The sequence below is a fragment of the Lepidochelys kempii genome, chromosome 8, assembly GCF_965140265.1.
Source record: "Lepidochelys kempii isolate rLepKem1 chromosome 8, rLepKem1.hap2, whole genome shotgun sequence".
NCBI classification, from domain to species: Eukaryota; Metazoa; Chordata; order Testudines; family Cheloniidae; genus Lepidochelys; species Lepidochelys kempii.
In genome coordinates this window covers 105,798,389-105,822,094 of record NC_133263.1, presented here as the reverse complement: position 1 = coordinate 105,822,094, position 23,706 = coordinate 105,798,389, and the positions used below count along the sequence as shown (strand labels likewise).

Here is a 23,706-nt window from a genome sequence, read left to right as displayed (position 1 = left end):
CTATCATTGATCACCAAGGTGAAAGCAGGTTTGAAGGAGGTGCTGGGGGGCATGCTCCAATAGCGTGAAGTGAGGTGGGGGTCTGATGTACGCGTGGGAGGGGCATGAACTGAGCAATGATAGCAACAGTAGTTTGGAATCCAGCACTCTGCCAGGGGCCTTTGTCTGTGCCCAGAGCTGATATTAGCAAGCAGTGGTCTTTGGTTCCCCTTTCCACACTGGCAGCAGCATGTCCGCTGGTCCAGTCCAGAATGACTGGTAGCAGAAGAGAAAAGCAACTTCACCTGCTTGTGTTGCCTCTGTGGGCTGATCCAAAGGCCTGACCTCGCCCCCTCTCTAGCAGGGGCTGAGGCTTCAGTTCCTTCGCTATTCCACTTGCTTGCCCATGTGCTGTGGCCTGCTAACCCCCAAACTGCTGAAGCTCCATCACTTCTGGGACCTATATGGCAGGAATTGTCTTCTTGGGACAGGCTCCCAGCCCAGCAGCTGGGCAATCCTAGTCCACCGGAGAACGAATGGCAGATGGGCCATTGTCTCTGCTCCTGGATGTGTCTGCTGGCTCCCTTGCGAGCGTGGCGGTACTGAGGTGCTGCTTACGCCCGCCGTGAAAGGGCAAGCCGAGTGGTTCTTTAGTGCCGGACAGGCGAGAGCACGTGCAGCAGCAGCGCGAGTGGTCTAGTCTGGGGTAACACCGATCAAGCACATCCGTTAAAAGTGAGGCCACGATGGTGCTGACAAGCCCTCTGATGGCCTAATAATAATTATTAATACTAATAAAAATTTGTGAACTCCTCACTTCTTGGCAGAAGTCTTGAATAATAACCGGAGAGGCTTTGTTCAATGAGAGATTGAAATGAGGCCACTTCTTGTCTAGAACACACCTTCTCAATAGCACTCAGGCGCTCTCGAGTTAAATCCTCCATTCTGCTCTTGCTTACCGCAGGATTTTGGTGCTTTTATCTTACTGGCTTAGGGACAGGAAAAAACCCTGGCCCCCCCTCTTTGCTCTTGCGACAGGAGCACAGGGGAGAGGGATTAGTGAGCTAATTAGAAATGATTGCATCTATCAGCACTAATTAACAATACTGTGGTCTCACTTGCGTGTTCTTTTGAGCCGTTCCCCTTCGGGACAGCTCCACAATCACCCCCTGCCTTTGGGGCCGCTCTGTCCCTTCTGCGCTGATTGGAAGTGATAGCTGAGCTCCGTGGCATGTATAGGAAATGCTGCCTGGTATGTGCTTTCGAGGATGCAGCATTCCCTTTTGCTCTCAGCCCTCACCAGGGGCACCGTTCGCTTCCAAAAGCACCACGCCGCTGCTAATGACCACAGAACGGAAATGGCAGAGGAATTTGGTTTCAACACCTCTTTCCTCCAGTGGCTGTTTCACTCATGGCACTATAATGTAAAGGAAAAGAGCGCTTGTCTCTGCTAGGGAGTGAGGCAGACTGGGGTGGGTGCAGTCTGTTGAGAGCTGGGAGAGACCTAGGTTCGGTTCCCAGTCTTGTTACTGACTCCACCTGCCCCAAGTCACTCTCTCATGTCTGCTTGACAAGGCTGGGTTAATTTAACAGCCCAGACACGCAAACTGCCTGCCTGCCTGCCAGGTGTATTGTTAGTGTCCCAGTTGGATAATGGTGGCAATGAAAAAGAGTGATATTTAATAACTTTTAACTTGCCCAGCAAACAGATTTGTTTCCCTCTGGTGATTGGGCCACAGGAAACTTGCAAGGCTGCTTTTAACTCTTCCCTGCCTCAGTTTCCCTACTGTTTTTTAAAAAGTGAAGGTGGATGGGACAGAGGAATGACACCAGTATGTACACAGTGCTTTGTGATTTGGGGATCTCATTTGGAGTGCATTTCTTTATATATGACTGCTGATTATCTTCCCTTAACTAATCTGCATGTGTAGTCACATCTTCTGACTATGCTAAGTTCATGCTATTTCTTTCTATCCCTATTAACTGTTTTGCCTCTGCAGAGCTATGGGAGAGGGAGCTGGATTCTAATCTGCGTGGAATATCGTCCCAAAAAACCTAACCAGGATTGCAAAAATCTCTCTTACGGGTGATGAAGTGTGAGCTAGAGCATGCCCCGCTTGACTCTCAGACCCCAGGTGGAGTTTGCAAAGCAGGCAGTTAGAAAAAACACTGATTTATTTAGGGATGGAGCAGAGTTGATCTGGACTTATTGAGATCATAAATAAGGCCCTGTGGTGCCTTATTAGAGTCACTTCTCTGGGCAAAGCTGACTTTAAAATACTAGTTTCTCTTGAGAGGAAGGAGGTGATAACCATTGAGTGAAACATCTGGTTTAGGGCAGACAAAACAGATGCTGAAACTCGAGGAGTGTTCCCCCCCGCCCACCCCAGAAACGTTGAAGCCTCTGAAGCTTATATTGGGAGGCAGGCATGTTGTTAGCCTGTCAATACCCCTTAGCCAACATGAGATACACCCCACTGTAGCAGATGGAAAGGATTCTGGAGCAGGCAGGGGTGGATGGATTTTAGATGTTTGCTGAAACCAGTGTGTATTAGGTTAGGGAACATCCTTGTTGTAAACAGGATCAGGTCCCTGGAGGCCTTCCATTTTCGTTTCCAGGCTGCTATATGGTACTCTAGGAGCGGCAGCTGCCTTGGCACAATCTCCTCTAGCAATGCCAGGAGCAAGGAGAGTATCTTTGGGAAGTTTTTCCCAGGAAATAGGTTTGAGGGACTCTGATTCTGTCCTAACGTGTGGAGTGCAGTGAGTATTTCTGGGCCAGAGCTCTGTAAGTGCTGCACCCTGATATAGCAGTAAGTTTGTCCAGGCAAATGAAGAAACCGCTACTAGAAAGATCAGGAATCAGCCACACCGGGGAAGTAAATCTTAGTTTAGCTCGTTCTGTGAGGTGGATGCGCTGGATGGGTGACAATTCTAGGTCTGTTGTCTCCCTGCTTTGTTGTCCATCACCTAGCTAGCTCTGCAGCACCTTCCCCTTCTCGCTTTGATTGTAGTAAACCATTGATACTGCTATCCATCCAGACACTGGCATGAACATTGCCGCTTTTGGAGCACATGGTAGTGCTTACAATGTCAATACCAATCTCTGAATAACACAACTTTTCAGTGGTGTCATCTCTCATTACCACATGGGCTTTCCTTAGGCTCTTACTTGTCTCGTGTTCAGAATTTTGACCTTCCTTGTTAATTAAACAGAGACTTTTCTCCAGCCAGTGATTGAGTTATCTAGTAATACCTGCCTAAAGCCATCATAATAAAGGACAGAAGTTCTTTTTAATGCAAATGATTTGGTTCCAGATGTTTTGATCACGTTTAACGATGGCTCAGATTAACCAGAGATTGGATTAAGTAACAGGCTCTCTCGGCTGCTTTTCCTAATCAGCATGACTCTGTGTCTTTCCCCGAGATTGCTCTCTTGTGCGGAGAGTGTAGCTTCCAATTTTTCACTACATGGCTTGGATGTACTTTCAATAAAAATAACACAAATGCAAATCAGATTAAGAACCAGGGAGACTAAAGGCCCTCTCCTGGACTGCAGAATTCCTTTCTTTGATCCAAAACCAGCCTGCCCGCCCTGCGCATGTTGTGCCTATCTGTATCTGACGTTCTAGGAAGGGAATATTCAGGCATGCGTGGGAGCTTGAGATGTTGAAAGTGACGGTTGTGTAACTTAAGCAGGACATCTCCGGCAACTAAACCTCAAGTCTTGTAGGGTTCTGAGCAAGTACCTGCATGAAGAGGAAATATCTGATAGATCAAAGAACCCCCTGCTATCAGAAAAAAGGCCCAACAAGGTCCAACCACCAGATAGTCCAGGCTAGAAAACAAGGTGTGCATTTATAACTGTTGGGCAAAAAGCACAGTCCACACCTAGTTATTAAATTCATCAGTTTTAAAGCTTTATTAAAGGAATTTGGGGATACTATCACCACTTCAGTCAAGCATAAGTAAAACAGAGCAGGATGAGGCAGTGATCAGTTACCCCACCTTGGGACACTGGTCGAATGTTGCTGTCCTCCTCCGAGGCACGCTGGTCCAGTCTTGTGGAGGTCCTGTATTGCTCTATCTGTCCTCAACAGTCCACGTTCTTTTATACCCTTCCATGCTTACTTACCATCACACATACGCCATCCTCAGGTTACCTAACTCTTCACCCTTATCCATACCTGGTACATTCCATGCCGTATGTATGCTGCATTGTCACCCCACACTCCTTCTCCTGAATGGGTTACGTTTCCTTGGCACATCTTGATCACACATTTCTTCACTTACATTGTTATCTGTGTGGCTTACTACTTCGGCCTAGGTATTCCCCTGTTGGTTTTTTCTCAGTTTTATCTGTCTTTGCAGCATTGTCCATTTTACCCATCACCCTCACGCCCTTGTTTTTTCCATACTGTTATCTATACATAGCAGGCTACTCACACAACTTATGTATACCTGGTTTCTGATGTGACCCTCCAGTGCTTTAGTTCTCTAACATAAGTCAGGGTGATTGCCACTGGAAGAACTAGGGGCATGGTAGAATCTCCATCACATAGTCGTTACATCAAGTCTGGATGTCTTTCTAAAAAACATACTCCAACCAAGCTCCTGGATATGGGCATGATGCAGGAAGTGTGGGGGGAAATTCTCTGGTCTGTGCTATTCAGGAAGTCAGGCTGCGTGATCATAATTGTCCCTCCTGGTTGTCCTAAAGTCAGTGAATCAGTGTTCCTGTGTCCACACAGCCTCTGCTAAGGCGTTTATTGCTGGGGGAGAAGGCAGGTGAGAGAGGCTCGCTCTAGCGACTATAAAGGTGATGTGTTTTTCTTCTCTCCCCGGTTTCTCCATGCAGCTCGGATTGGGAAAATGAAACGGAGGAAGCAAGACGAAGGGCAGGTATGTCCCCTCTGCAGCCGGCCTCTGTCAGGATCCGAGGAGGAGATGAGTAGACATGTGGAACAATGCCTTGCAAAGGTAGAGGCGCAGCAGGACCTTCTGCTGCCATTCCCTTCTCCCTACTCTCTCTGCAGTTGCCCTTCCCACCCAGGGCAGAAACCAACCCTGCTGGGTTAAAGGCCAGGGCACAGGGTGCACTGTCTGGGAGCTGCAGTCACCTCATGCCTGGAAGACTGCTCCATATAGGTTCCTGTGTGCCTCATGCTAGAAGCTTTGTTTTTTCATGTCCCCCAAGCCGTGTTAATGAACTCCAGCTTAATAGACCAAACTCTGCAGGTATTTGGCTACCTGAAGCCTTGTGTAATGTGTTAAGATTCCTCCCTAACACAGGAAGAGTTCTTCTTTTCTGTTCTCTGCCTTTACAGCCATTTTGATGTTACCCTTTTAAAATAGATTTGTTAAAAATGCCAATTGAGCATTGCACACCAGGAGTTAGGGTCTCTAAAAACTCCTCTGCCACCTTCCCATGGGATGGTAAGCCCTGTCTCTTCATTAGCCTTCCCAAAGACTGAGGAGGAGAGAGGAGTAAACTCCATAGATGTGCTGCAAGGGGGAGAGCAGGCGCTTTTGGCTTTCTGTAGTTTCCTGTTTCTGCCAGTCATGGGCGCTTTACAAACGCCCCACAAGAACGTCCCAAGTGAAGCGTGTTTTAAAAGAACTGTTTTCTGACCAGCCTTCATGAGCCAGGTGTCCTGAGAAATCCTTCCGCTTTCGGCCCTGCTGAGGGATCCACCCTGTGCTCCTGGACCAAGGGAGGGTGCTATTTCAGTTCAGGGGCAGCAGCTTACGAGCTGTGATGTGCCAGACAGGTTGCATTTGGACACACGCCAGGATTGTCCTGGAAACTAGAGCTTAAGTGTCCCTATGTAAAATGGGAACCCTGCTGCTCGTTTTCCTGATCCTAAGAGGTCCTGAGCACTCTCCACTCCCGTCACCTTTCAGGATCAGGCTTGTTGTGGGGAAGCAGATGCTGCTACCCACTGCTGATCTAGCTCCCCGTGGGAGAGGTCCTGACCCCCATGGGAATTTAGGGTGTCTTAGTCTCTGCACCCTCTGCCCGGCACAGAGAGAAGGCTCGTGCATGACTGAGGATGACTCTGTGGACATCGAGAATGAGAACGGCAATCGCTTCGAGGAATACGAGTGGTGCGGGCAGAAGAGGATACGTGCCACCACCCTCCTGGAGGGGGGATTCCGAGGTATGGGTGGCGTTTCGGGGCACCCTGACTTGAGGCACATCTGAGATGCATAGAGGACAGTTGTGCTGTGCTTTAAAATAGAGCACTGAATCAGTCACTTCTCTTTAGAGGGAGGGGTTCAAGCTGTGTAAACATCCACAGTGTTACCTTTCAAGATGGGTGGGAACTTCAAGTTTTGCCAGCACTACACAGGATTGATTTCAGATCTTACCACACCTAGGAAAGTAAGGGTAACATTTTATACTGACCTTAAGTACGGAAGAATTGCTTTACTTTGTATTCAGGAAATGTAGCTACATAGGAGGAGAGATTGGGAGCAGGTAGAGGGGGAGATCATTTGGGAAGGAATCAATTCCTTGTTTGCACACATTAAAAAATACACGGATTTATTTGAAGGGTGGGGGAGAGAAAGAAATGAAATTGTAAAAATTCCCAGCCTGGAATGACGAAAGCCGGTTTATCAGCCGCTGGTGATGTATTGAAGGTGACAGCGAAGTCGCTTTAGCACCTGCATAAAATATTAAAGGGCCGGTTATGCATTTATCACTCCATCCCTTTTAAGGTTGATAAATGAGAATCCAGCAACCTGCTGTGTACCTCCAGCGCTGCAGGCCCTCAGGGCTCCCAGACAAACACATTTTATTTTCCCTCCTTCTTCTGTTCCTTCCCCAGTGACAGGGAAACCAGTTACAGAGGAGAGAGAGAATTATAGCAAAATTTGACCTCATGTGAGCTTTACTGGTGAATGTAATTGTAGCTGGGAACCTGGCCTCTTTCTTCCACTCAGCCCTCTGGCCTCCAACAGCAGGATTTACTAAACTCTTCTCTGGCGTGAACTGCTGGCGCTAAGGAGAGAGAGTCTCACGCACGCAGCCCTAACGAGAGCAAAACTGCTGGCTCTGTCCATCCGATGAAGAGGAGGGGATGCTAGCTCTTCATGCATCAGCTTGGATTTTAATTTAAAATGTCTCAAGGGGAGAGACTCCCAAGGGAACGAGTCAGATTTACATGCCCAAGCTGTTAAGTGATGCCCTGGCACTCCTGAGCTACTCTTGCCTTCCTCTGGAATTCAGCTGTAACTCGGGAATAGAGGAGCAGATGCTCTGGAACACAGAGGTTAAGTAGCAGCATGGGGCAGCTTCTCGGTGTTTCTAGCGAAGGCAATGCTCCACACTCCTGGAAATAATTATTGCAAACCCACAGCTTCATTTGCTTGCTCACAGGCCTACACATGGCGCACTAGAAATGCAGTGCAGACCATTAGATTTTGTTCATTAACATAACTATTGGCATCGGTAGTACAGGGCACGGGATGCTGGCCTGTTCCTGTGGTCTAATCAGTGCTACAGTATTGATTATCCTCTTACTTCAAATGAACAATGACCAGTCTGCCCTATTTCCTGCCCCTCTGTGCTTGCGTGACCTCTCCTCTTCAACCGCTCTGGGTCCTATGGGCTTTTCTGGGGAGCAGGGTAGAATCCGTCGCTTGGCCCCTGACGCTATCGCTGGGTCACCTCACTCCGATAATATTCACAGTCCTTCTAGCTAATTAACTGGAGTGTCATATTAACCTTTCAGTCCCAGCCCAGTCGCGGGGACGGGTATTTCAAAAGATGCTGCAGGTTGCGAGAGAGCTCTACAGCCCATATGATTAAACTTCATGAATGTGCAGGGTCCTTGCTCATTGTTGTCTTTTTAAATGGGTCAGCTGCACAGGATTCTTGAGAATGCAATAGCTCCATTGTATGACTTGGTTAGAGGTTAGCCAACCCATAGCGGCAACGAGGGCCATGCCCTTACCCCTGTAGAGGGCTGCTCCTAGCGTGCATGGACGCTTCCAAACACAGATATAATCGTCACGTCCCATGTTGCAGTTCATCCTCCGAGTGAATGCAGGGTTTCCTTCTGCTGTCTGGAGAACCTTGCCACCTGTCTTGGGGGGAGAGTGGGGGAATGCTGGATGGTAAAAGTGCACAGAAGGTGGCTGGGGGATTGTCACTAGATGATGTGGGGGGAATCAAGCTGAGAATACTTCATAGGATCACAGTAGTCACCAATGGACCCATCGATTGTGGACTCCATTTCCCTGATAGTCTAGCCAGCTATCCAGACTGACCTAGTTCTTACCAAAAGGCCAGGCTGAGTACAGGAGACTTTCCAATCTGATGTTTCCTCTCTCTGCCCTTTGAGAAGGGGAAACCTCTGATCTTCCATGGCTGAAAGAATTCCCCAGTCAAAGAGGGGCGGGGATCCCTACAACGCAGCATACTCCCTCTCTCATTGGACTCAGCAGCGCCCACCTAGGGTCGGTCTGTCTTTGTGCATCTCTCATGAAGAGTACTCCGCTCTCTCTGTGTGTACTAGACAGGGCAAGCCAAACACCAGTGGCTCATTCCCCTAGGGAAATGTGTTCTCCATTCAACAGGGGAATATTTTACCACCAGTTCTCTGCCTAGAATCCCTAGAACTCTGCCTAGACTTCCCCAGAACATGCCTGCCAGCTGGTTATCCCTGTTCTAGGCAATGGGAACTCCTGGCTTGGACCAGTCCCTGAATGTGGACAGGGGCGGTGTTTTTCTTAGCCTGAAACAAGTTACAAGTGTTGTAAGCCTTTCCCTCCTGTCTGGGCTCCAAGCTCCCCTTGCATGCCTGTCCTCTGACTGCCAGTGTGCTGAGGCTTCCTTTGATAGACCTGCTCTGTCTGGTTTCAGGGGAACTAAATGTAACTCGCATTTTTCTCTCCCTATGTTAATGTCGACTCTTTCTTTCTGGGACAAAGGGCTCTTAATTTGTATCCCAGCAGTGTGGTGCAGCATTTTGGAGATGCCCTGCAATGATAAAAACTGCTTCATGCAGAATTGGTGGTACCATTATTAACCCTTCCCACTCCAGACCCCATATTTGGCCCAATTCCCTTGGCTGAGAAGGAGCAGTGATGTGGAAATCAAAGGCCTTTTTAGGCTACATGGATGTCGCTAGTGTCTAGAGAGATGACATGGAGAAATGCATAAAACTGGAGGGAGAATAGCTGTCCCTGTGTCTCATCAATTTCCCTTTTAATAGCGTGTGTTGCTCTGAGGAGATGTCACAGCCCGGGGGGGTAGGAGACTGTGGCCAGTGTTTATTGCGCAGTTCCAGCTCAGATCTAGCAGGCAGGGTGGCGATACCATCCCCAAACCGGGAACAATCCATAGTTATTGCACAGTTCCAGCTCAGATCTAGCAGGTGGGGTGGCGATACCATCCCCAAACCGGGAACAATCCATAGTTATTGCACAGTTCCAGCTCAGATCTAGCAGGCGGGGTGGAGATACTGTTCCCAAACTGGGAACAATCGGTAGCCTTTTATTTTTTTGGTCAGAATGTACAAAAATCACATCAGTGATCACGCTCTTCAGATGTACAAGAGCATAAACTCTGGCAAGTCAAGTGTAAAAGTATAATAAGGCAGGCCAGGAAAGAATTTGAAGAGCAACTATCTAAGGACAAAAATATAACAGCAAAAAAATTGTTTGAGTACATCAGAAGCAGGAATCCTGCTAAACAGTCAGTGGGGCTACTGGCTGATCGAGGTGCTAACAGAGCACTTATGGAAGACCAGGCCATTGCAGAGAAGCTAAAGGAATTCTTTGCATCAGCCTTCACTGCAGAGGATAGGAGGGAGATCCCCACATCCGAGCCATTCTTTTTAGGTAACACATCTGAGGAACTGTCCCAGATTGAGGTGTCAGTAGAGGAGGGTTTGGAACAAACTGATAAATTAAAAAGTAATAAATCACCAGGACCAGATGGTATTCACCCAAGAGTTCTGAAGAAACTCAAATATGAAATTGCAGAACTACTATCACTTAAATCAGCCTGTGTACCAGATGACTGGAGGGTAGCTGATGTAACGTGTATTTTTAAAAAAGACTCCAGAGACAATCCTGGCAATTAGAACCCAGTAAGCCTAACTTCATTCCCAGGCAAATTGGTTGAAACTATAGCAAAGAACAAAATGATCAGACACACAGATGAACACAGTATGTTGTGGAAGAGTCAACACTGCTTTGGTGAGGCATGATTTCCCTTTACAAATCTATTAGAATTCTTTGAGGGGGGTCAACAAGCACATGGACAATGGTGATCCAGTGGATACAGAGTACTTGGACTTTCAGCAAGCCTTTGACAAGGTCTTTCATCAAAGGCTCTTATGCAAAGTAGGAGCCATGGGATAAGAGGGAAGGTCCTTTTATAGAACAGTAACTGATTAAAAGATGAGAAACAAAGGGTAGGACAATGTTTTCACAATGGAGAGAGGTAAATAGTGGGGTCCCCCAGGGATCTGTACTGGGACCTGTGCTGTTCAACGTATTCATAAATTATCTGGAAAATGGGGCGAACGGTGAGGTGGCAAAATTTGCACATGGGATAAAATTACTCAAGATAGTTAAGTCCAAAACTGACTGCAAAAAGATACAAATGACTCTGACAAAATGGGGTGACTGGGCAACAAAATGGCAGATGAAATTCAATGTTGATAAATGTAAAGTAATGTGCAGTGGAAAACATAATCCCAACTAGACGTACAAATGATGGGGTCTCAATTAGCCATTGCCTCTCAAGAAAGATGTTGGAGTCACTATGGAGAACTCTCTGAAAAGATCAGCGCAATGGGCAGTGGCAGCCAAAAAAGCTAACTAGCGTTAGAAACCATGAGGAAAGGGAGAGACAAGATGGAATATATCGTAATCCATGGTAGACCCACACCTTGAATACTGCTCGCCCCATCTCCGAAGAGAGAGATTAGAATTAGGGAAGGTGCAGAGAAGGGCCTGGAACTCTCATATGAGGAGAGTTTTTTAAAAAACGGGGACTATTCCGCTTTGGACAGAGAGAGACGAAGAGAGGATAGGACAGAGGTCTTATAAAATCATGACTGGGGTGGAGACAGTGACTAGGGAATTGTTATTTACCCCTTCACGTAACCCAAGACGAGTCACCCAACGGCAGCAGGTTTTACACAAAAGGCAGTACTGCTTGACACAGTGCAGCCAGCCTGCCTATGGAGCTCGTTGCCAGGGGATGCTGTGAAGGGCAAAACTATAACGGGGTTCAAAAAAGGTATTTGATAAATTCATGGAGGACAGGTCCATCAATGGCTATTAGCCAAGAAGGTCAGGGATGCAAAACCATGCCCCGGGTGTCCCTAAACCTCTGCCTGCCAGAAGCTGGGACTGGATGACTGGGGCTGGATCACTTGATAACTGCCCTGTTCTGTTCATTCCTTCTGGGGCACCTAGCACTGGCCACTGTCAGTAAACAGGAGACTGGGCTGGATGAACCATTGGTCTGACCCAGAATGGCCGATCTTATGTTCCTAGTCCAGATTTTTCTGCTTTTTGCAGAAAGTACCAGAAAGCAAGTGTGACTGAACACCCCTCTTCTCTTCCCCCCCCCGCCCCCGTGTGACACTGGGCACACATGGAATAAAGACCGTCCCCACCCCCAAAGAGCTGAGCGTATGTCCAGAAACAGGTGGAAAAAACAAGCCGAAGCCCAGGAGAAGATAACAGTGACATGATTGTTACGTGTTACCATCAGCATGCTGGCTTCCTGGCCTCGGAGAGTGGGGTAGGCATTTCATATCAGGATTCGTTAGTATTTGTAGCTGCCTTCACCTTTTGTAAAACACTGGCAATTGTCATCACTAAATCTGTTCGCTAAAACCTGGTACTGTCATCTTGTGTGTTAACAATTAAATAGGATTCTAGTTCTTTTTCTTCTCCCAGGGGCCGGGTCAGATATCGCAGTAATGGGACATGGTATAGGTTGTGTGGTGCTTTCAGGGAGAGATCTTTGTTTAAACTAGGAATCTGCCTTGAACAGGGAGGGCATCTTCTTTCTCCTTTTGTCCCCTCCGCCTGCAGCCTCAGAGTAGTGGGGGGAAATCCACAAATGTGCAACATCTGCCAGATGCTGCTTTTAATCAGGTCCTTATTGTAAGTGAGAGATTAAATAGAAGTCATCTTAGTGAAACTGTTGAAGAGGTATAACACCACCTCCCCCTAGCAGTAATGGTGTCGGAACACGTGTTCCTGAAGTGCAATGTGGGATACCGTGGCTAGAGATTTTGCCCAATATCAGGAGTGTCGTGGGACGAAAACTTGTTTTGAAATATCCTAGCATTGACTACCCATCCATTTACATAACTCTGATCAATGGGGAAAGGTTCTTGCATTAGTCATTTACATCTTCCATTTCTGTTGCTCTTTGTTACAAGGGATTATTTCACGCAATCTGTGTCTAATAAGCTTCGAGCCAGTCTGTATTTAGGCAGCAGCCGAAGCTCAGCGAGTGAAAGCATTGAGTGTTTCCCTCTCTGATTTTTAATGCTCAACATATTTGTACCAGTTCTTCTGTTCCTCTCCAGAATGGATGCACATTATCCCAAGTGTTTACACTGCAAAGTTATCCCTTTAAAGAATTCCTAAGGGAAGTTCAAAAGGGGTTTTTTCTTTGAAACATTCAGTGTCTCTTTTTGTGTGTATGTGTCTGTTACTTGAAAGGAGGAGGGGGGGAGAGGAAAAAAGTGCTTTATCTGAAAAGAATCGCATCAGCTTCGCACTGATAGAAGCCGCTGTCGTCTCTTAAACGGCTTAACGCAGTCAAAAGGCAAGCAGACTTAAAACAGTGTCTTACACAAGGATCGATGGGTGGAACACACAACTGGTAACTGGGGAAAAAAGAGAGAGAGCGAGAGATAACAGTAATGATTGCATGAAGGGAAGCTTGAGGGAGGCTGGTTCTTTGTAGCAGCTTCAAAGGTGCTTGGACTGATGCCTGAGCAAACGGTCCTCGGGAAGTCACCGTTCCTGTAACTCTGTGGGAGATGGATGTACCCCCGCCCTTTTCGTAGCAGATGGGGCAAGTAGATCAGGGAGCGATGGGTTAGCAGTTCCTGTCTGCATCACATTTATGGGGGGATTTTGGTCAGTTGGCATCTCTTGTCATTCCTTCAGCACAAGAAGAGGGGAAGGATCAGGGTGGAAGGTGGGGAGCGATCGGGGGCGCAGGCCAGGGAGGGGGGACGGTATGTCAGTTTATCGATCGCACCTCAGCCAGGAGAGCTGCAGGCACAGCGCTCTGAGCAGGAGCGGCAGCGTGCTTAATGTGATTGAAAGGCAGTTAAAATGGCGGTGACCTTTTCAGGGGGAATTAGATTGCCTGCCAAGAGTGGTTAGAGGGAGTGATAACGCCAGCTTGAGGAAGCTGTCCAGTCAACTTCAAAGAGAGAGAGACAGAGACAGGAAAAGCAAGCTAGCAGCAAGTACCATTTAAACTACGAACCGCCCTGTCTGATAGAACAGAGATTGCTGTCCTCTTTAGATATGAAAGAATTGAAGAATTGTAGCTAAGTTCTCTCAACCTGCCCATTTCCCCCCACCCTTCCCGTGGGCACAGTAGTGAGCCGCTCACCCAGTGCTTTTATGGGTTTCTTTTCCTCAAGCAGATCAGTTGCCTAGAAAATAGCGTAGAGGGGAAGCCTTTGAATTCATTAAAACAGTAAGCAAGGCATTTTCAGGACAGGATACTTTCTAACGAAGATCAGCCAGACAGGAACCTGACTAAGACGGATTACAAGACTCTGAGGGGAAACCCATAGGGCGTATTTAATTCTTGACTTTCTCTTTGTTTCCCCCCTTCTGAGATGGCACGGGATTTATAGCCAGCTCCAGTAATGTCCTTAAGAAGAGAAGAGCCCGCCCCCACAGGCGGTCCAGGTCTCCTCCCTGAGTACAGCATCAGTTAGTGTATGCAGGGGGCTTGATGAAGCCTGATATACTGTGACAAACCAAAGTCACTCCGGGGTGCTCATTTGCTTTGGCTCTTGTGTCGCATGCAATCAGTGCAGCTGCCTGAAAAGTGGAACTTATTAAAATACAAATGCCTGAAAGTTTCCAGCAGGTTTCTGCAGTCCCACTGTCAGCTCTTGGTGAATCCTTGCAGTACCAAGACATGCTTCGGCAAATGTCGTTGGGACAGCCTTTCTGCAACAAAGGCCGATCTGCTTGTCTGGGAACGAGGGGAAGCGCGGTTACAGTAGCCGCGGACTTCTCCACGGCCTGTGCTTTATTTGAATGTGCGTTGCACTAGAAGAGCGCAAACAAACATGAAGATGAGATCTCCGCCCGAATCATCTTGCACCCCAAATGAACGCACGTGGGGACTGAGGTGAACCATAACACAGATGATGGAACAACACTCGGCGCCTGTCTGGTAGCTCCATACTGATGGTTGTAAATTAGAATGGAATCTGAAGGCAGGCTCCAAAATCGAGGAGAAAATATGGATCTCTTGCCCTTCCAAAGCATTTTTTACCCCCAAGATCTCAAAACATTCAGTTTCGCAACATCTCACTGAAGTGCTTATCATTCCTGTTCTACAGATTAGTAAACTGAGGCACACAGCAGTGGCTTCCCCTGTGTCATGCACACAGAGATCTGGCAGAGCCCCAGGGTTAGCACCTCCAATTCCTGACGAACACCCCATCTAGCAATCAACAGCTTCTTCTGTCTCAACCAAAACCAAACCCGGCATACAGGAGAGCCTGCAAAGATGATAAAACCCTGCCTCCCTCCATCTGTCCCAACGAGTTAAAGTTGCAGTTAAGGTCAAGCCAAAGAGAGAGGAAGCAGGGCAATACATTTAGAGAGACTTGGCAGTGACGTTGCTCGTGCATGAGTGGCGAGAGAGTGAAATTTCCCAGGAGACTGGCCAGGAAATGGAAGGTGTCTGTAGTGTCTTCAGAGCCCTCTGGATGAATGAATTAGTCACCAATATCGTTAGTCCTGTTTCTGCATTGACTAGACAGGGTACCCACTGAGAGAGTAGAGTGAACCTGAAGTCGGATGCAAGAGTCTCCAGCAGAAGAGTGCAGGGAGGGGTATGAAGTCTTTAATCTCCCCCTCCCTCCTGATCCTGGCTTGAAATGTCCTTCTCTGTGTCACTTTTTTCCATCGCCAGCCTCCCTTTTGGCTTTGCCCCTCAATTAAAATGTCTTAACACGGTATGTACATGTAATCAACTCTCACAATCTTGCACTGTTACAACCCTTGGCCTCCCAAACTACTTTTGTCATCTTTGCTTTTGTCTAAGACTTGAAGTTCTTCTGGGTAAGGATCTGTTGTCTAGTTCTGTGTGCTGCACTGGTGCTTTATATGTGCCCATCCCCAGTGAGCGCTCTTTCCAGGGACGCGGTTCTTAACACAGCTTCACACCGCATCTCCAGCTCTGCTGTGTAAAATGACATTTGTCTTTGCGCTGCTCAAGTGATGGAAAAGTCTGAGTCTTGCTTGCATGGACATTTGCTCTTGAGTGGGAGAGGCAGAACTTTGTCCATGAGGTGGTTCTTGATCTCAGAATGCAGAAAAGGACCAGTTTGTTGTGGACCCTTGTTATAGAAGTGAAATTAACAAGCAAGAGTAAAGCTTTCTCGGAAGGGTTTTCTTAGTGTGTAGGAATTGAGGGAGAGGTCTGTTCAGTGGCCATTTCTGCCATAAAGTAGCCAGGCAGTAGTAGTAAAAGGGTTGGTTTTAATGAGGAGGACAGAGAGATAAGGGGAGGATGTGCTTAGAAATTGTCCAAAGCCCTAGCTTACACACAAAGAGTGTTGTATAACCCACAAAAAGAAAAGGAGGACTTGTGGCACCTTAGAGACTAACAAATTTATTTGAGCATGAGCTTTCGTGAGCTACAGCTCACTTCATCGGATGCATGCAGTGGAAAATAATTGATATATCATCATATCGATAACATTTAGATCTTACATAGCACTTCACAAACATTAATAACACTCATTATGGAACACACTATGCAAAAGGTGTGAGATCAGTGCTCTGACTGTACTTAGATGCATTTTTTAATGGGGCACTGCAAAGTTAAAAATCTTTTTTCCAATTCTTCTAACCAAAGTGAAGCATATCCTAATACATTAAAGTCCAGTGCACTCTTCAGCATTCGATGCAGTATGTTTACATCAATTTTTGTAATGAAACTAGACTACTCAGCTTCATTTTGGAGTTCTCGGTCAATGACCCAATGCATAGGGAGGGTTTACATCTCAATAGACTGTTTATACTATGATGGTGTTTGTTTTTTGTTTTTTTATTACAAGTTTCAGTTTAAGAGTCTTTATGGAAATTTAAGAGAACTTAAATTTTGCGCTCAAACTGCTGTACAGTGTTTGTTTAAAGGGAGATGATCAATTAAACACTAATGTCTAATGATTTATCTGTCGTGTGTAACACCTAAGATCACCTTAGCTGGGAAGAGATTTGGAGGGGGAATATTCTCTCCTTCAACTTGCTCGGCTCATTTGACAGTGTTTTGAGTGCAGTCAGTTCTCCTGTTGTGTGTGAGTGGGTCTGTCACACAGCAACAAGGGAGGGAGAAAAATTAATTAAAAATAAAAAGGAAAAGTGGTTGTAAAACTACCAAAATTGGCAGGGAGAGTCAAGGCACAGGCCTAGCACCTGAAACTACTCAGTAGTTGAAATTGACTAGATTTCAAGTTGACAGCATCTCTTTAAACTTTTATTTTCCTAGATGTTAGACATACAGTATAAGATCATCCGGTCCCATCTGCTGCACACACAGAGTTGCTCCCTCCAATCCATTTTTCTAGTGCTTTGTCCAGTCCTGCTTTGAAATTCCCAGGCTTTAAGATAGTCATTTGATAATTTTTCAAACCATCTGAAGTTTTGCTAGAACGGCAGCCTACCTCTTGGACTCTCGGGTCAAACTTCAGCCTTAACCACCAAGTAGCTGATTGACATGATTTTAATAGCATTTTAGAATACAGTTGTTAAGTCTGGGGCAGTGAGATTTTTCTAAAGGAAAAGCGCGTGCGGGTCTCAGTGGCTCTAAACGGCTCCTGTCTCTGCATGTCGTCTCTTATGCTAGGCGGTGAAACGCATTATCGAGTAGTGCCCGGAAAGTGGCTAACTGCGTTTGACACACGCCAACTCCCTGCCTCCACACTGGATAATTGCATTGTCAACTGTTCAGCAAAGTGGCAGATGACACTGCAGCCCGATTGATTGTCCTAGCATCGAGGCTTCTAAGGCTGTCAGCTACCCAATCGATAGAGTTTACACAAGACACCGTGACTGCATCTGTAACTAATTTCAGTTTGAAACTCACAAGACACCGCTATCCCTGTTCCCTGGCTTGTAGTCTGATTCACTTGCATCCTCTCCCTGGGCCGGGAAGTTGCTTTTTCCTTTGAAAGTGCATCTTGGTTTTTTTGTTGTTTGTTTGTTTTTTTCTTTTGGAGCAGCAAGTGAAGAAATCAATGGCGTGTTTTGTGGTTTCAGATTTGAGGGCATTACTGCACATGGCTAACTAGCATCTCCAGTTTCGCAATCAATAGGCTGATCAATTGATTAAATTAACACTGATTTTCTTTCTTCTTCCTGGCCTAGAAAAGAATTAGTTTGGAGTAGAGCATGTGGGTTTGGCTTATGAAATTTAGGCCTTGTTATTTCAGCCCGTGACTGTTTCCACCCACTCTCCTCCACCCACAAATAAAATCTCTCTGCCTATCATTACTTAAAGCAAATGACAATGGGGCCTGCGGCTGGCAATGGCCTTGGTAAGCTGGGGTGTCGCTTTCAGCTGTTCGGCAGCCTCGGTGCTTCATGCTCGGCTGCTTTAGAAAAGGCATTCTCTTGGCTCCTCTGTGCTGCTTTATTATTGGCAAAGTTGCGACATTCCTGTGATCCCTGTCAGCGGTGCTTATTGATCCAGTGATGTGAATCTGCTTAGTGATTCAAGATTACTTTAATTCCCCTCGTCCCTTTTTTTGTTTCCACCTTCTCGCTATGGGAACTAAAGCTTTCAGAGCCACCCTTCTTCGATCATGGAAATCAAGCCAATGGCTGCTAAGACCATGGTTCTGATTCTTCTTTTGTATTGCAGCAGTGGAGTTTGAATTGCAGCTTTCCAAATAGATGCGAAGCTGCAGGCTCATCCCTCAGTGTGTTACACAGGCACAAAGCTCCAGGAAGCTAGGTAGGAATTGCCATATTGGATCAGACCACTGGGCTGAGTGTCCACTTCACTGCCTCCAGCCGCAGCCTCCAGCTGATGCTTCACAGGGAGGCATAAAAGAAATCCCTGCGATATTCCTAGCCAATGCCATAATGTGGTGTGCGGGAGAAAACAATTCCTTCCCAACCCCTGCAGTGATCAGCTCGTGTCCTGACCCATGTGTTTTATTTCCCTTATATTGGCATGTATTGCTACCAAATGTTGTTAGTGGCCATAATGCTATGCAGCACTTTCATAAAAGCCATCTGTTCTTCTGGTTGTTAGTAAAGATCACTACAGGTCTCTAGGACACTGATTTTCAGTCTGGTGTCCAAACTGCACATTCTTACCTACCAGCTCGGGGGTAAATCGGGAGGGACACATCTACTGGACTACTCAGATCTGGGTCTGTGCAGATGTGCTCTTCTGTGCCCATTTCCCTGATAAATTGAAATTTCATGTGAACTGGATTTGGGTTCCTGACATCACTTGGAAATACAGTTCTGTCCTGTAAACAGCTTTCCATGATCTTGATATGTACATTTCCCCTTGTGAAAGTTGCTAGCAGAATACCTGTATATTAAATCCTATGGTACAGGGGAGTAGAGGAACCGTTTGACTATCTGTTAATTGGATCCGGTGAAACATTATTGGTCTGGAGAAAGATGGCTGATTAGGATGGCCTCCTCTTCTGCTCCCCTCTGTAAAAAGAGAAAGAGAAAGCGTTCTCTTTCCTTCCAGTGCACTGTTTAAAAATAAAGCCACATCTGTCCCATCTTGTTCTCTTAGCACTAGTTTGGGCTATTTCAGCAGCTGAGGAAATAAACCCGGGGTAGAGCTGTTCTTAGGAAGCCTGTGAGCGCCTGGCGGTGTCTCTGCATAAAATGCTTTTATTGCCTTCTTTGTTTTTGCTCTCCAAGGAGCCGGTGAGTGACATTTCTTTAAGAAAATATAGTGCATGTGCTAGAAGGGGAGGCTTTGCTGAGGCAAGTTATTGCAGTGGGTGTTGTTGTTTGGGGGTAATTAACAAAACCTACAGTCTTAGAAACTTAGGGGAGGCTTTTTCTTCTTGAATTTGTGGAAATTACCTGTGAGCAGCACAAAAGCTTCTCTTCCAGCCAACTCAGGCCTGAGCGCTACAGAGTTGTTTGGATTCAGACCCGCTTATAAAATGTTTTTATTTTTGAAGGAGGAATTGAGAATTGTATAATGTTTCTGACAAGCGTTCAAGCCCTCCCTCCTTGGAGCCCAGCAGCTAGAACGCAGATATCCTTCACGAGGGTGTCCCAAGCACTCACCAGCTCAATCCCAGCCTACAACCCGGGTTTCATGCTTTGGGCTGTTGCCTTTCCCGTCCCTCTGGTCAGTTAAGAATTGGGTAGTGCAGTCCCTATCAGCTCAGCTTGCTGAGGGTCTGAGCAATGGAGATGAAAAGTGGGACCCTTCAGGAAGCGGGAATAATGCCAGGAGGGATTTGGTCCTTTAGAGTCCAGTCTCTGTTCTCTTTGCGTACAGTGCCTAACGGAGTGAGGTCGTGGTCCCTGAGTAGGGCAGCTAGGCGCTACAGGAATACAAATAACTGCAACATGGCAGGGAGCACAGAACTGAAGGGTTAGTGTCTCCTGTTGGGTTGGCATTTGTAGCGCACACCAAACAAATATACTTAAAACTGAATAAACGAGCTCACCCGCTGGGACTGAGTTGAGCGGTGGAGCCTGGGCCAAGGAGGGCTTTGCCTACCATGCTGGGTTGTGGTCATCTCCGTCTGCACAACTTTGCTTCATTCCGTTTCCAGCTTTGCCAGCCTCCAAGTAGATTCAGGGTTCCTCCCTGCAAGAGCTGCTGCTGATACTGCAAAAAAGTGAAGCAGCATACGCTGTCACTTTGAGCATCTGTTGTCAGCTCCTATAGGAGAAACACACAAGCTTGAATTCAGGTCCCTTGTAAAATCTCTTTATTCTCTAAATCTGTAATCTAAATCAGATATTCAGTTAATGACTTGGGATCTTAGACAGCTTGAGTTGTATACCCTGAAAATGCTAGGGTGAGCTGTACTCTGAGGGCATGTAGAGGGAGATGGGATTTGAGGAAGACCATGTGACATACAACGTTGGAAAAGTCATTCCAGATACAAGGGGCAGCCCCCAGGCTCGGGAGAAGGCACGGGTGCTGTGGAAACTTGTGTGAGAAGAAATGAGCACTTTCTGCCAGGTATCCATCTCCATGTATAGGAGGCTCTGGGAAGCACTTCCATTTTCCTTCGAGCCTGCGGCCTGCATGGTAGCCGAGACGTGTACGAAATAGGCCTCCTTGGTTTCATATTGCAAAGCTTCACATCCGTATTTCAGTGGCAGTGTTGCTTATTCTGAGCTCCTAGAATATTCAGAAATAACTGGATCTTGTGCTAAGGGCGATTACTCTGAGGCCAGCCAAAGTAACGCTATATACAGCATTCCGGAGGGCTGCAGACACTCTAGGTAAGTGATCTTGATAGGTACATTCTGATTGATGGGAGAGTTTGTCTCCCAAACTGTCACATGGTTTATAAAGGTGCCACTCAACAGCAGTGCTGGAATTGCTTGTCAGAGCACCTGGCTACAAGAGCAATGGGGATAGGAGACAGAGCTGTAACTTTGTTTTTTCTTGGCTTAATGGCCCCAGTGTCTGACCTACCTGCTCACTCTTGTTTGTCTGACCCTTAAAGAGGCAGCTGGGATTAAGACTGTCAGAGAATTGCACTGCTTTAGCACCTGGAGGGTTAGTGTTATCACAGAGGGCAGCATATGAGTGTCTGCTGCAGACAGAACACACAACATAAGCAGAAGAATGCTTCAGCTAGAAAATGGAATGATGCTGCAGGGTTCATTTTTAATCCGAAAGCAGTGTAATTACAATGCACTTTGGGCCTTATCCTACTCTCCTTTCTTGTATAATCCATGGCTTCTCATGTAAGTAAAGGCTGCAGGATCTGGCCTCTTACGAATTCCCAGATCAAACTTACACCTTAACTTTCAGGTGACCGCCGTGACTTTATTAGCATGTTGGCATAAAGTTCAGTCCTCAGAACTGTCTTCTCTGTGAAGAGGAGAGAGGCATTGGTGTTAAACCTCGGTAGGTGGCTTTGCTGATAACCGTGAATTACTGTGTCGCCTACAGACAACTAAGCCAGCCCAGAATAACCCCTCTCATGTTCCATCGCATTGTAATGAGCCATAAATCAGCTGGGTGTAACGACGTGGTGTGGTGTCTCCTGGAGGTTCACATTTTGTTCTAGTACAACAGCCTCGATTTTAAAAGTGCCACCAAGTACACCCTATGCTCTGCAGCCATCCCCACACTCCGTTGCATATTTTCCCTGTTTCTGGATGGCAGCATGCCCATTGCAAAGGCTAAGCAGGAGGTGGGAGTTCTGAGCCCTTTTTACACTGAGTGAGTTAGAAGCAGGTGTGATCCTATCGGGCCTTCCTTGCATTTAGTGGTCCTCTTGATCCATTTATAACAGCACTTGTCCAGAAATCTGGTTTGAATGAAGCTGAGATGAATAATTAATGTCAAGCAGTTCAGACGTCAAATATTTGAACAGCTGCTTGGGCGTTTTCGCTGGCTTTGTGCAGGGAGGCAACACCAGAAAAGTTACATCGGGAGGGAGAAGTTAAAATTCTGGCTTCAAACCCTGACCTGTCAGAACTGGCCTTAAAACTAACCTTGCCTTGGGTGAAACATGTTTGAAAGTGTGTGTGATGGGCCATCGGTTTCACAAGTTGATCTCGGGTCAGGTTGTGCGTTGCCTCCTATTCTCTAGCATTCTCCTATGTGTAGTGGCAATTCCAGGATCAATGGTCTTGTTGTTCAATCTTGATACCTCTCAGAAACATGTTTTTCCCTCGGAGAACAGGAACCTGTGAATTTCTAAAACTGATCAATAGCATTGCTTATATTTTGACTTGCCCACTAGGTATGGGGTTTGCTTTTGTTCCACAGACCGTGAAATACAGTTCCTGACTCAATTTTGTTGACAATGCATAATCTATAACCACTCACATTCTTGTTACAAAAATCCTGTCTCTTGTTTGGTAAAATTAGGTGAAGTCAGGATTGTGTGTTTGAAAAATGCCTAGGGCAGGGTTACCTGCGATTAACCTCTGTGTGCGCTGCTCCAGGCCCAGCACTGGGAGCCCTCAGCTGATCAGTGTGGAAAACATGCCCTCCAGCCTCTTCGCTGAATGCCCCTGTGCTGCTACACATCTGAATGTTTACAGCGGGCTCCTGGTTTGAGGAGGCTGCCCTGCTTGGCGTGTCTTTCTAGCTACATCCGATCTTAATAAAGTATCTTCTTTCGTAACACCCCTTCATGGCTTCCCACACCCGTCGTCCTCCTCCCCTCCCCATGAGGTGCTGGCCGGCCCCTGCTACCCGTCACTGCATCTGGACAGCACTGCTCCCATTAGTACCATTAAACCAAGGTTTTCAAAAGTGAGTAGCAATTTTGGGTACCCAAGCTGATGTGGCTTAAAGGGCCTGACTTGCAGGAAGCTCTGAGTACCTGCCCCTAAACTGAGGCATCCAAAATCACTAGTCTCTTGGGGTTAGTCTGAACTCAACTAGCACTAAAGAGACGACTAAGGGGGGGATATGATAGAGGTCTATACAATGATGACTGGTGTGGTGTAGGTAAATAAGGAAGTGGTTTTTATGCCTCATAACACAAGAACTAGGTGTCACCCAATGAAATTAATAGGCCACAGATTTAAAACAAAAGGAAGTACTTCTTCACATAACACACAGTCAACCTGTGGAACTCGCTGCCAGAGGATGTTGTGAAAGCCAAGACTATAACAGGGTTCAAAAGAGAACTAGAGTAGTTCATGGAGGATAGGTCCATCAGTGGCTCTTAGCCAGGATGGACAGGGTTGGTGTCCCTAGACTCTGACTGCCAGAAGCTGGGAATGAGCTCTGGCTGTGTTTCAGGGCAGGCTTCATGGGAGGGGTAATACCTTTACTGTGAATGTGATAGAGAACATTTCTGAGCTAGTGTTCTCCAAAGCTGGGCAGGGTCGGGAGCTAGCAAAGGAGTTGTTAGTGCCATCATTATTAGCCTTTAAAAGGATTTCCTCATGCATAAATGAGAGTTCGTTGAGGATGGGTTTCAGGTTCTGAAATCAGATGCCTTAATGTTGGTAAGCTACACCACCAAAGCCAGGCTGTGTACTCTTAAACTCTGACCATGAGCCACTGGACTATTTGGCTTGGACGATTTAGAAACCAAATAGATGACAACCTGCTTGTTTCCTGTGCGTGGTATCCTTGCAGAGGGACGGGCAGATAGAGGAAACAAAGGAGAAATCCCTTTTACACTCAATTGACCCCTGACACCACCACTGCTGCCCTCAGATACTTGTTCCAAGTATTCATTATCTGGCTAACATTCAAATCACTTCTGGGACTGACCAGTCACTGCTCCAGCTTTGCATGATTTGTGTTTCCCACCTCTTTGA

The 23,706-nt window shown here is 46.7% G+C and overlaps 1 protein-coding gene across 2 annotated transcripts in view; it reads left to right on the top strand.

Annotated features, from left to right (window-relative positions):
* Window positions 1–23,706, top strand: part of RNF220 (ring finger protein 220) — a 330,305-nt gene that overhangs the window by 265,821 nt on the left and 40,778 nt on the right. For both annotated transcript variants that reach the window (XM_073357946.1, XM_073357945.1), the window contains 2 exons: window positions 4,838–4,959; window positions 6,008–6,140. In XM_073357946.1, the coding sequence (XP_073214047.1) occupies window positions 4,838–4,959; window positions 6,008–6,140 (255 nt within the window). The remainder of the gene's footprint in view (window positions 1–4,837; window positions 4,960–6,007; window positions 6,141–23,706) is intronic.